The sequence below is a fragment of the Pteronotus mesoamericanus genome, unplaced genomic scaffold, assembly GCF_021234165.1.
Source record: "Pteronotus mesoamericanus isolate MK-2021 breed Mesoamerican mustached bat unplaced genomic scaffold, CSHL_Meso_final contig_173, whole genome shotgun sequence".
NCBI classification, from domain to species: domain Eukaryota; kingdom Metazoa; phylum Chordata; class Mammalia; order Chiroptera; family Mormoopidae; genus Pteronotus; species Pteronotus mesoamericanus.
This window is the reverse complement of record NW_026555072.1, coordinates 13,550,480-13,564,018: the sequence shown is the minus strand read 5'-3', so window position 1 is coordinate 13,564,018 and position 13,539 is coordinate 13,550,480. Positions and strand designations below refer to the sequence as shown.

Here is a 13,539-nt window from a genome sequence, read left to right as displayed (position 1 = left end):
TTGTTTTGTGCAAATTTTGAATCTTGAAGTTAATTTGGCTGAGACATCACAACTGCATATATCATAAACTCATATTATGCTACCAGAGTCCCTAAATGAGACTGCATTACTGCATATCAGAAAGAAAGGAATGGGTTTGGGGGAGGGTGAATTGACTATTGGTGGTCAAATGTATGGGAAGAGAAAGAAACTAGACTCAGGGTAGTGGGCACACAGTAGAGTATGCAGATACTGAATTATATAGTGCTGTACACCTGAAATATATATAATGTTATTAACTGTTAACTCACAAATTTTTCTTAAAAATGATATGAACAGTAGTAAACAGCAAATGTGGAAATTGGGTGTTCTCTTTGGTCTCAAACATTATACTCTGATATTTTCTTTCCTGGTTTTCAGGTATTCCATTTTTAATTTTCAAAGAGTTAACATTATTTATTAGATTCTTACTTGATTGTTAGACACTCTTCACCTAAAGGTCAGAATAAGAAAAATGAAGGAAGAAGATAAAAAATCAGAGTGTTTTAATAACCCAGCATAAGTCTATGATTCCATGCAGCCTGTGTCTATGGAAAGCTCTGTTGATATCAAAAATAAGTGAGTTTGTGTGTGAGTTCTTTAAGAGGAACTGCTTGGGGTTCCAGAAGTTTCTTCCACTGACTCAATCCTCCTGGTTTTTGCAGCCAGAAATTGTGGGGACTTATCTCCCTAGCATAGGGAAACCTATGCTGGGGGCCTGGGGTGGGGCTGGGACTCCTCGCTCTCTAGGTATCCCTCCCAAATTTTTATCCAGCACTTGAGAGTGAGGAACCAGCCTGTTCTGCATCTACGCTCCTCCTACCAGTCTGGTTGGATGTGGTTTCTTCAATTCTGTAGTTGTCAGTCTTCCATTCAACTCGATTTCTGATGGCTGGGGGATAGTTGTTCTGTATTTTAGTTGTAATTTTGATGTGTTGTGCAAAGAAGTGAGCCATGTCTGCCTCTGCCGCCATCCTTGTTGTTTTATTTTTTAGAATCATTGAAATTTCAGCCTTAAAGATTTTACTGCCTCTTTTTTAGAAGACTCTGCAAGTAAGAAGAGCTAAAAACGTTACTTGTTTTCTAAAAATGCACGTGCTTACTTAGTTATTTTTTTCTTGGTCAAACTTTCATCACTGGGTTATTTTTTAATTTTCCTCTCTGCACCCAAGTGGGTAATTTAAGCAATGGCTAGGGTATTAGTGGATATTAGTGTTCTACTGCTTATTGTGTTCAATCATAGTAGAATGTGTCTAAGCAGAGAAGCACAGAAAAACACCATTATTCCAGGGCACTTAGGGAAATGAGAAAACACAACTCTTCTTTTTGTAGCTTGTCTCTCATCTCAGTGGTTTCAAGTTACCTGATTTCTGTCATCCACCTAAATCTTTATATAATTATTCAGATACTCAATGTGCTTCTGAAAATACCTTAACCTATATGTGATAGGAAGTCCCAACAAACAGAGGCTCTAGAGACAGATTGTTGGTATTGCAAGAAAGTAAAAAAGAAAGTCAAATATCTGCAATGACGGGGTTCTCATGCCAGAGCTCAATAAACTATCTATAATAGGACACATAGTAAATATTTTGGTATTTGGATCTCATATGGCCTGTGTTGCAACTACTCAACTCTGTCGTTACAGTACAAAAGCAGGCATAGACTATATTTACACAGACAATCATGGCTACCTTCCAATAATACTTTATTTACAAAACAAGCAATTGGCACTGGTGTGCCAGCTCCTTCCTTATCCTCTTGATAGTAAAAATTTTATTTATATAAATTATTTTATAAATGCATGCTTGGCCATATGTGTGTGTGTGTGTGTGTGTGTGTAATTTGAACCACCTTATAGTAAACAAAAATGATTTGCTACATTAAATGCCAGAGATGTTGTTTCTGGAAACTTTGAACAAAGAGATCAAATAATTAATAAAGCATTATATGGACATGAAAGTGTTATGAATATACAGTTGGATTTATATTTTAACATCAAAAGTAAATTGTGAAATAACATGTCTTAATTTATTGTAATTGGCTTAAACTCTTTTCTGCTATATAGCTAGAACAACAGTAAACTTGCCAACCAAAGGTATATCACGCTTTTTCCAGTTCACAACAGTTCCTTTTAAGTAAGCTCACTCTATTTTGTGTTTCTCTGAGTTTCTCCTCCTTTTTTCCTTCCTATAGCCAGGTAGATGGCAATGAACAACAGATAGTTGCAGTATTTTTCCCTTCATTGGAGTGGTATCTCTAGATCAACAGCTGAATCCCATTACTCTCCTCTTGGTCCTTGGTGGTATTTTCTATTTTTTTCCTTTTTTCATTTTAAAAATCCTCACCTGAGGGCATGCTCGTTGATTTTAGAGAGAGGGGAAGAAAGGGAGAGGGAGAGAAACGTCAATGTGAGAGAGAAACATAGGCGGTTACCTCTCATACATTGCCTCGACCAGGGAGCAAACCCACAACCTAGGCATGTGCCCTGACCAAGAATCAAACACATGACCTTTCAGTTTACGGAACGACACTCCAAGCAACTGAGCCACACCGGCCAGGGCAGTGGTATTTTTTCTTTAAAACCAAGTGTAGTGAAAGGCTTGGGCTGTTCTCTTATCATAGACAAGTTCTAAGGGCTGGTCATGCTTTATCTTGACATGAATGTTCCAATGAGTTTGACTACAACCTGTTTTGGAAACACAGAACCAGCATGACCTTCCTCCTTTTCTTCATTCTTTCCCCTCTCCCTCCCTTCCCCCTGCTTCCTTCCTTTTTCCCTTTCACCATCTCTTCCTTTCTTCCTTCTATTTCATTATTTTTTGAACACTGTTTCTCTTCATAGAAGGTTTAGACAACTTTATAATATATGTTTATGAATGATTTTGGTTACTCATTTATATGCTTGGTATCAGTTTTGAGAGTAAAAGTTTTGCTACTTTGTAAAACACTTTTTGCACCCCAGAACAAAACAATATGGTATTTCAATCCTTTTTTTTTTTAATTTCAAAGAACTCAGTAGTAAAATTATTTGGCTCAAGAAGTAAATATAAATGAAAAGATGGTTAAATCTTGGCTTTCCTATTAATTTTTACTGTGTCATTTTGTAAAATAAAGCGTATATACTTATATATGCTTAGCTATAAAGAATGTACAAGAAATTAATTCTTAATAAATCAAATACCCAGCGAGCTCATTTACTCATTCATTTCCAAATACTGAGCATCTGCTCCTTGGAAGACACTATGCTATTATTTGTAACGCTCAGGTTTTTGTGTCAAGTTGGAAGTGAGTGAGATAGCATGGTAAACCAAAAGGACATATAAAAAAGGAGCGAAGAGGCATGAGTCCAAGTGAGAACAGTCATCTATAAATGTCCCAAGGCATGGCCTTTTGTGCCTTCAGGAAACTGCATGTTCTTTAGTGAGAATAAATTTTAAATTCAGCTACGGAGCGGGCAAATCAAAGGTGATGGAGTGTACAAAAGAGGCCAGATCACTCTCACAGTTGAGAGACTAAAGCCTGGAATGCAAAATGGGTCCTAACATTTACTCTTGAATCCTTGATAAACTAGAGAAGAATGTTTAACTAAAAGAAGTAAGGTAGGTGTTTTGGGCCTTTTCAATGCATTTGATGACAATTTGCAAAATAATTGTTTGGCACACTCAGTTGTAAACACATGTTACCTTCCATGATAAAGGAAGGATAACTCCAACAGATAAACTGAGAACCCAGACACTGGCCCTCAGAAAACCCTTTGAAAGCATTAGAAATGTAATCAAGGAATTCACAGTATTTACCCAACAAGATTTTACCATGGTGTGGTCCAGGGACTGTTTTGTACCTTTTATCTTTCCTGTATTACACAGCAATGCCTGTAATTGTTCTATGCTTGTCCCACTATTATATCTTGGGTGTGTTGGCCCAGACAATTTGTTTCTTTTCATTCAGAGGTCCACGAATAGAGAAGTATTGTGCCCCAGTTGGTATACTTCACTATATGCACTCTAAAAGCCTCAACTGTACGTCAGTCCCATTTAGATGATGAGATTTAGATTTTAATATAGCTGATATAGTGGATTCAGACTTTGGGGGATCTTGGGAGAAGGTGAATGTATTTTGGATGAAGAAGAGACTTGAATCACTGAGTTTGGAACAAAAATTGTGGTAGAGTCTAATGTAGACACCATGATCCAAAAGTTTTGATGTTCACTCCTCTATATATATTCCTCCTATTGAGTGTGAGCAAGGCCTGTGACTTGCTTCAGACCAACCAAATGTGACAAAATTGATGATATGTCACACCATGATTACATTACACATTATATTATGTGTCAAAAAAGATGGGACATCATTCATTTGATTACAGACACCTCATATGACTTCATTTTGCTAGAAGCCTTGCTCTCACTCCCCTGTTGGCATTGAAGGAGAAATCTGTTATATTGAGAACTTCCAAAGGAGAGGGCTACTGAGCCTGAAATTGCAGCTTATTTTTAAGAACCATTCAAACTGATTTTGCAAAAAGTGTATGTCAGGGGGTGGAATTAAGCTCTCAATTCCACAGGCAAGAAAAAATGAATTCTGCCAGCAAACTGATTGAGCTTGGCAGTGGATTTTTCTTCAGACAAGCCCTCAGATTCTAACACAACTCTAAACACCTGAAATTACAGTGGAAATGACTCTGAAACAGAAAATGCAGTTGAGCTCTGCTTGGACTCCTGACACACAAAATACTATGAGAAATTTGCATGTATATTTTTAACTGGTAAGTTTTTCGGTGATTTGTTACACAGCAATAGAAAAATCATGCGTATATTTCCTCAGGAATTAACTCTTCTTTGTTCTCTTTATTCATTCTTATATTTCATATTTGAAACCTAAAATGATTACCTCATGACAAGCAGAAATAGGTTCATGTCCTAGTTGAGTAAGCAGGAGTTGTTCCCTGAGTATCCAGTGTGAGGGCAGCTGGAACGAAGTATGTGAATGTGGGCCAGAGGTGGGTGTGTGCCTTACTCTGGACTAGTAATTATCCATGGTCAACAAGATGACCAAGATGGTACCTATCTTGCTCAAGTTCCCTCTCAGTTCAGATCCTGGGGACTTATTTTGTGGAGTCCCCCTTGGCATTTAAGCAATGGTTGTCAGCCTAATGTCTTTCAAACGTGGAGTCCAAGATGCCATTTAGATCCTGACAGGCCCTCATTTAGAAACTTCCAGAACACATCCTCCCAAGATTGATGATAATTTATTTTCTAGAGTATGACGCCCTCCCTCTAGATTCACTACAAGCTGGCTGCCCACCATGTAATTAGCTCAGGGTTCTGGATTCTTGACCTCTCAGTGAGTAGAGAGAGCTTCCCTTTTGCAATTAAAATACTACAAACCCTCACCAGGGGCCTCTGTAAGAGGGTCTCTAAACTAAACTGCAGAATATGCAGGAAACTATAACTTGGTCAAAAAATGAGAAAAACCCACTACCCCAATTTCCTCACTCTCAGAAGGAATACCTGTCCTGGTGGAAGAATAGGTAGGACTCTCTTCCCAACACACCTGGACAACCTGGCAAAGAAATGCACTTAAGTCAATAATGTCCTCTTGGTTCTCAGTGTGTTTGCAATGAACACGATATTTCCTGGTGACTCTTTGGAATAGTACAGTCCAGGTTATAACTCTTGGAGGTGCCCAGCCAGCATAGGGGATGATGCAATGGGAGGCAAAATGAACAAATCATTGGCTCAGACAGCATTCTCCCAATCCAGCAACAATCCCCAGTTCCCACTTTTTCAAAGTGAAGGCACAGCCTGAGGCCAGGTAGCCCCGAACTCACCAACCCTGTATCAAAGTGAAAGCACAAGAAGAAAAAGTGTCTGTGGAACATGGGGAGAAAGAGCTGCCATTTCTTCTTCTCCCTTGTTCATATGCTCTCAAGTCCTATTACTGACATGATAGATATCCCCAGACTCTTTTCACTCTTTACACTCCAGATTGATTAATGGTCTTAATGATCAATGCTCCTGGCTCTCTAGTTAGTAAAATATGTGAAGATTTGTTTATACCTTTTCCCTGTTATGTAAGATCTATATCACTGATAATTTATAAGTGTTGTCAATGACAAAAGAAACAAGTGAATGATATTAATTAAATAATATTGTATAAAATATAGGTGCAGAAGAGATTTAACTATTATAAGAGAAGACTAGAAATAGGTTTATAACAATATTGCACTATAAACAAATGGAAGATAAGAAAAGATGTCCACCTATAGAAGAATTTCAGATAATAAGTTAAAAATAAATGACAGAATTAGCATTCTATAGGCCCTTAATGGAGATTGATAATGGTCATCAATATCAGAGTGCCAAGATCACCAAAAAGGATGACACATACACATTACATACCTCTTATTTGGAATATAAAATAGCAACTCTAGACAGATCTTGCCAAAGAGCATATATATTGACCAAAAAATACTAACCTGACCCAGCTTCTACTTATGCCTACTGGTGATTGTTTTCCTGCGTGTCATTGAATTGTTTTGTATATTATAATATATGACTAGAAAGTCCATGAAAATGATTGATTATAAATATCACACATTTAAATTTGAATACCCAAGTGAAATGTTTTTTTTAAGCAAAATATAAATTTCAAAGACAGACCATTAGAAGTAAAAAATGGTAATCAAAGATTACAAAGTGAAAGTCGTGTCCAAAAGCCCCCATATCAGATCAGGTATGGAAACCAGTTGCACTGTATAATCAGGCAAAAACTAATCAACTTCTTAGGTAATATTTTCCTAATCACACAAAAAGATATGAAATCACCCCACACAGCTTCACAAACTAAGTTGTCTTGATACAGACCTCATAGATGGGAGAGACCAAAAGAAAATATTTGAGCCAAGCCCACTGCACTGTTCAAAGCCGGACAGGAACACATAGCCAGGTCGATGATAGAACAGCAAAATAAAAAAGAAGTGTAATCCACAAAACAGCTATGGTACATTTACACAATGGAATAACACTTGGCCATATAAAAGAAGAAAATTTTACCTTTGGGGACAGCATGGATGCACCTGGGGAACATTTTGCTAAGTGAAATAAGCCAGTCAGAGAGAGACAAGTATATGATTTCACTTATATGTGGAATCTAATGAACAAACTGCACTAACAGGCAAAATAGAGACAGACTCAGAGCAGGATGACAGCTCTGGTGGGGTAGGGGCTGGAGGGTTCAAGCAAAAGGAAAAAAGAACTAATGGACACGGAAACAGCATGGTGATTGCGGGGTGGGGCGGTGGAGGTTGAAGGTACAGGGTGATAAATGGTAAAGGATAAAATACAATAAAAAGAATGTAAAAAATAACTACAAAAAAAGTATGAAATACAAAGAGGGATAATTTATATTCATGGTCTGTATGATTCCTCCATAGTACAATGTCAAAAAATCTAAAAAAATCAGCAGCTTTCAAAATATTCACCTCAGTCCCTCCCTGTAAAAAGTAAAATTTTAAAGGAGAGTTTCATGAGGCTAAGTCTAACTGTTGAAGAGAAGGAATAGATCGCATGATTTTCTCTGACAGCCCACCAGCTGTACTGGGCACTGCCTGCCTTGTGCTCTGATTTCATCCTTTGAAATTAAGGCTGGGCCATGATTTGCTCTAAGCTCTGCAAGGCTTGCCTGCAATAAGTAAACTCATCCATAGTTTGCTGGGATGTTGCATTTCCCAGGAAGCCTTAAGCCATGAGAAAGGAGCCAAAAAGAGAGAAGCCCCATGAGTGAGGACAGAGAACACCACCAGAGAATAAAGAAGAGTCGCACAGAGATGAGCCAGGGCCTGTTTCAGCCCTAAGAGCCCAGGCAGGACTCTAGTCTAAGGCACCCCCGCAGGTCCCCTTCAGGGTACCCAGGGACTTGAGGGCCTTGGCATGAAGGGAATGACACTGGCTCACAGAGGGACTAATTCCAGGGTCTGAGAGATGGCAGAACGGGGACTGTGAGCCGGGACCAGCAACCAGCTCCTCCCCCGTGAAACTGACCTGAAAGTGGGGAAGGGGGTGTGCAAAGCCCGCGCCTGCGGTTGACCCCAGAAGCTTCTGGCAGGGATAAGAGGATGTCCCGCCCCGTGACTTCCTCTTTCATTCTGCGGCGGCTGAGGCGGCTTCGATTCGAGGCGCGCCATATTCTCCACCGCTGAGGGAAAGGAACCAGTGGTCCCCGAGTGCCAGGTGAGGCTTTAAAGAAGGGCTAAGGGTAGCACCCCCGAAGAAAAGAGGAAGCCCCACGAGATACGAGGCCCGAACCCCTCCTTGGGAAGACCCTTTCAGGGTTCTGAGCCGACGTACCCCACGTCTCCTCCGTGTCTTGTAGCTGAGGGGACGGGCTTTCTGCGGGGCGCGCGGTGCGGGGGAGTCTGTGTGGGAGTTGTCATGCGACAGTGGTAGGGAGTTGGGGGCTGGGGTGGGAGTGTGCGGTGGTGAAATGGTGGCGGTGGGGCATTGATGGCGGTGGTACTAGTCTAGGACCACCAGTCGTCATGAAAAGGCCCTTGAGCAAGGACACAGAGTTAGGGGATGACCCTCTGGGCATAGTGGCGGCCTCCCTGAGACTGGACCCCTTCCTCAACCGTGGGAGGCCCCTAGCCCGGGTGCTGGAAGTATGGCCGACTGATCTTGGCCTCCGGAGTCTGAGGGATGTGAGGCCTCGGGCTGAGGTTGGCGGTGTCAGGTCGACGAAGCAGGGAGTCTCAGGCCCTGCGCGAGTCGTGGTTGGGGGTGCGGGGGGACCGCGGGGCATTCTTACGGGTCCGCCAACCCCGTGGGGGCGGGTGTGGTGCAGCGTCTAGGCGCTCTTTTCAGCCCTGGTAGTCGTGTGCATGAGGTGTCTGCTCACTACTCTTTGGGGGTCTGAGAGAGCCAGGGCCTCGATTGGAAGGTGGAGCCTAAGGCAGTGGAGCACAGCAGGGCACGCATCACCCTGTATCAATTTGGAAAGCGCCTGCGAGGACTGTGGGACCAACCGAGCGATGGCGCAGGGCCCGCCCCAGAGGGCGTTTTCCCCTGCTGTCAGCCCGGAATGGCCCAGGGAAGGGATGGCAGCCCGAGGCCACCCCTCCCTTGCTGTTCTGAGTCCCAGGAAGTGAAGAATTTGTTCTAAATAGACTATTCAGCAGAAGGAGGCCTTCGCCCTAGCAGATGTCATTGAGTTACGTATGAACGGGAAATTCACCATGTAAAAGGGTGTTCTCGGGGTCCCGGGGAACCCATGGGAGTCCCGAGCTAGGGTAGTTCTACGAGACAACCAGTCACTGCCCCATGATGTTCACTGAGAAGTGAGGCCTTCCTGTGATGGGCAAACTCCGGTCAGAATGAGAAGTCCCAGGCCATGCCAGGCTTCCAGGTGGTGAGCGCAAGGCAGCACCATCTCATGCCTTTCTTCTCAGCTGTTTCAATGAGAATAGACTTTTTTATTTTATTTTATTTTTTCTTGGCAGGGGTGGCTTTATGTGTCTGAAAGTGGAGACGGAGGTTTGAGCAGTAGCCAAAGTCAAGACCTTGAGTGAGGGGTAAGTAAACACCTGTCGCCTAAGTCAAGAGCCAAAAGAATTCTGCTGAGCCCCGCTGTCATCCGCGGGAGGCCCCGGGCTGAGCTGTGAAGCAGAGATAGCACTGTCACTGCCCGCTCCTTGAACTATGGCTGAAGATGACTGTTCAGTGGAAGTGATGTCTGATCTCGGTGCCTATCATTAGTCGTGGGAAGAACACGAAAGGAGGCTGCTGGGGGCACCCCCTTGAGAACAGAATGTTCTCAACCGATCCCTGTTCTGGTGTGACACTTGGGGGAACTGTCAATGTGACGCCCCCTGAATTCAGAGAAGCCACAAGGACGGAACTGTTGAGTGTGAGGGAGTGACATCAGGTTAGCCGAGGGGAAGAGTCTCACATACCGTCCAGCTTGAAGGTGTAGAGCTTGTGTGAGCAAAGAGCTGACCATCCCCTTGAGTAAAGTTGGGACCCCATGGGACCTACCCTGCCCGTGTAGTCATCCCTGGGAGGTTTCAGACAGTGGTGGCTAGTAGGTTTTGTTTTTGTTTTTTGCAGTTTACAATTTTAACAAAGTTGTACTTGTTTTCAATATCAAACTATTTTTTGTATTTCCTGGTTATAAAAAACAATACATGCTTGTAAGAAACACTTTGAACCATGCAGCTATGAATAACATAGAAAGAGAACATTCTCCAAAACCCCCACCTCCAAAGACCACCAGAGTCAATATTCTGGTGTACCTCTTTCCAGAGTTTTCTCTATGCCTATCCATTGTTGCTAAATAAGAGAATGCATATTGCAACTCTTTTATTGAAGCATAATGTACCTATGGCACTGTATGTTTTGGTCGTAGTGAAAACTTTCAAATGATCTAATCGTCCATCAGTAAGCAAATGGTAAATTAAATTATAGGGCACCTGTGCAGTGGAGTACCTTGCAGCTCCTAAGAGATAGATCTGTAGCCAGTGACAGTGACAGATGCCCTCAGTAGATTGTTAAGTGAGAAAAGCAAGTTGCAGACCACTACATAGTGTTCCAAAGCTTAAGCGCTTTCCTCACCGTTTTAGCTCATTTTTGGTTCCTTATATTTGGGTGAATGTGCAACTGCCAGATCAGCATGGAGGAGGCCCAGGATTCTCATTCTCTGGGAAGTTTCTTTGCCATTCAGTGGGCCACTTGCCGTGTACCAGGTCTGGCCCACGAGCACTCCCTGGTGAAATTCTTGGCTACTGTGAGGCTGGCCCTCGGGACCAGCTTCAGCAGGACCGCATCCTCCGCTGAGCTCTCCCTACACACCGGCTCAGGCCTGAGCCCTCTGGCAGATTTTTCATCACCACCAGCACCCTGCATGCAAAGTGTCAGACATGCAAACTCAGTCCTATCTGGCAGAAGCTGTGATGACTTTCCTTACTCTCTCAGTGAAAAACTAAAGTTGGGGCTCCATTTGAACCTCATTTTAACAGTCCTTATTCTGAATACATTTGTGCTGCATGATTTCTCTTTTTGAACCAGTGAAAACATCTGCCTGTTTTTCTCATGAGTTAAAAATCTCTAGCTTGTGTTTACTTTTTTTGTCTGCATAGAGTCAAGACTTTAGTTTCTCGAAAGAATTTTTAACATTAGCAAGAAAGAATGACCAGTTATTAGTTTCCTATTGCTGCTGTAACAGACTCCCACAAACGTAGTGGCTTACAAAACAGAAGTCCACAATGAGTCTGCTTGGCTCAAATCAAGATGTCTGCAGGGCTGCTTCCTTCTGGAGGCTCCAGGGCAGAATCTGTTACTTGTCACTTCCAGCTTCCAAAGGCTACTGGCATCCCCCGGCTGGGGCAGCATCATTGTAATCTCTGTTTCCATCGTCACATTGCTCTCACTCCTCACTCCGAATCCTCCAGCGTCCTTCTGTTTTTACTTATTTATTTATTTTATTGATTTCAATTACAGTTTACATTTAGTATTATTTTGTATTAGTTTCAGGTGTACTGCATAGTGCTTGGGCAGTCATATATTGTACGTTACAAAGTGTCCCCCCGATATTGCAGGTACCCACCTGGCACCATACGTAGTTATTCCAGTATGGCTGACTACATCCCCTGTGCTACACTGTACATGCCCATCACGATTTTATAACTACCAATCTGTACTTCTCAATCCCATTCCCTTTTCACCCTGTCCCCCAACCTGCCTCTCCTCAAGCAGCCATCACTCTGTTCTCTAACACTGACTGTGCTTTCCTTTTGTTGGTTTGTGTGGACGAGTATTGGTCTCAATACCTCACTTCATACACTGGCAGTTTTGGTCTAGAAATGACCGAAAGGAGGTGTGACTTGGTGTTAGGGGGACAGCCTTATTTAGCATGAGGAAGATGTCACAGACCCTATGGAATGGCCCGGTAGTGAAACTGAGTGAGCACTGCAGGGGCCGCCCTCCTCAGAACACAAATGGCTCTACAGAGCACAGCCACACTTGCCTAACCTGCCTGCTGTCGTTCCTGAGAATTCTCAGCCTGGCTTGGCCGGCTGCACCTTGAGGAGAATTGAGCATTTTCCCTTCTTGTCCTAGGGGGACACAACAACCAGGAGGTCAGGTGTAGCACTGCTGTCTGGAGAGGTCCATTGCAGGCGGCTTTTATTAGAGCCACCACCGTTGAGCTTTGCAGCTGAGGCCACTCACATCTTCCTTCTTTCCCTTAGGCAGAGATTCCCCGTTGCCTTCCTGTTCGCCCTCCTGATTACTGTCACCTACAAGCGTCCTCATGGCTTTTTGTCAGAAGAATGCACAGTGCTCACCTGATCAGCCCCTTCAGACCTGTAGTAGGACCCAAGGCCTGGAGGGTGCAGAGGCGTCCGCGGCTGCAGAGAAGGCCTGTCTCTCCTCCCACCCTCCAATGCCTGGCAGTTTGAAGGAGGCTCCTGATGCTGGTGTCCTCAGTTCTCCTGAGAGTCCTCAGAGTGTCTTCACCTCCTCTGTTGTCACCACAGCCACCCAATCAAGCAAATCGGGTGAGGGATCCAATAGCCAAGAGGGGAAGGGTAGCAGCTCAGAGGCAGTTCCTGATCCCAAGAATGTGCCCGTAGATGCTTTAGATGAAAGGGCGGCTTGGTTGGTGGATTTCCTGCTGCACAAGTATGAAGTGAAAGAGCCAATAACCCAGGCAGAAATGTTAAAGATAGTCGACAAAAAGTACCGAGATCACTTCACTGACATCTTACTGAGAGCCTCTACGCGCATGGAGGTAATCTTTGGCCTTGATGTGAAGGAAGTGGATCCCATCCACCACCGCTATGCCATTCTCATCAAATTGGGCCTCACCTATGATGGGATGCGGCATGGTGTAAAGGGCGTGCCCAAGACCGGCGTCCTGTTACTTCTCCTGGGGGCCATCTTCATGAATGGCAACAGTGCCACTGAGAAAGAAATCTGGGAAGTTTTGAGTGTGATAGGGTTATATCCTGGGAGGAAGCACTACATCTTTGGAGACCCCAGGAGTCTCATCACCAAATATTTCGTGGAGGAGGGCTACCTGATTTACAAGCAGATGGCCTTTAGTGGTCCTGCACAATTTGAATACCTGTGGGGTCCGAGAGCCCACGCTGAAACTACCAAGATGCAAGTCCTGAAGTTTCTGGCCAAGATTCATGGATCAGACCCAAGTTCTTTCACATCTCAGTATGAAGAGGCGTTTGAGGAAGAACAAGAGAGATCTCAGGCCAGAGTTGCCACTGTGGCTTCTGGTTAGGCTATCAATTATCGTGGCCACTGCCAGTTCTAAGGCCAAGCCTGGCAGCTCCTTCCATGCTAGAGAAGTCAGGGATAGTTTCCTCATGCATTGTTTGAAGAGGCGGTTCATGTTCACAGAATTTAGGTCAGTGATGGCAATGAAAGAAACACAGTACGCTTGTGTTTCTCTTTCATATATGTAACTTGAAAAACTATTCTTTTGTTTAGTAATGTGTGTTAATCAAATTATTGG

General features: G+C 43.4%; 1 protein-coding gene across 1 annotated transcript; it reads left to right on the top strand.

Annotated features, from left to right (window-relative positions):
• Window positions 1-12,321: 12,321 nt before the first annotated feature.
• MAGEB16 (MAGE family member B16) lies at window positions 12,322-13,305 on the top strand. Its single transcript, XM_054566337.1, has one exon. The coding sequence runs from the start codon at window positions 12,322-12,324 to the stop codon at window positions 13,303-13,305; it is 984 nt and encodes a 327-aa protein (XP_054422312.1).
• The last annotated feature ends 234 nt before the right edge of the window (window positions 13,306-13,539 follow it).

Excerpts from the sequence above, each read along its gene's own strand:
- MAGEB16 (XM_054566337.1), top strand. The coding sequence starts at position 12,322 with ATGGCTTTTTGTCAGAAGAATGCACAGTGCTCACCTGATCAGCCCCTT.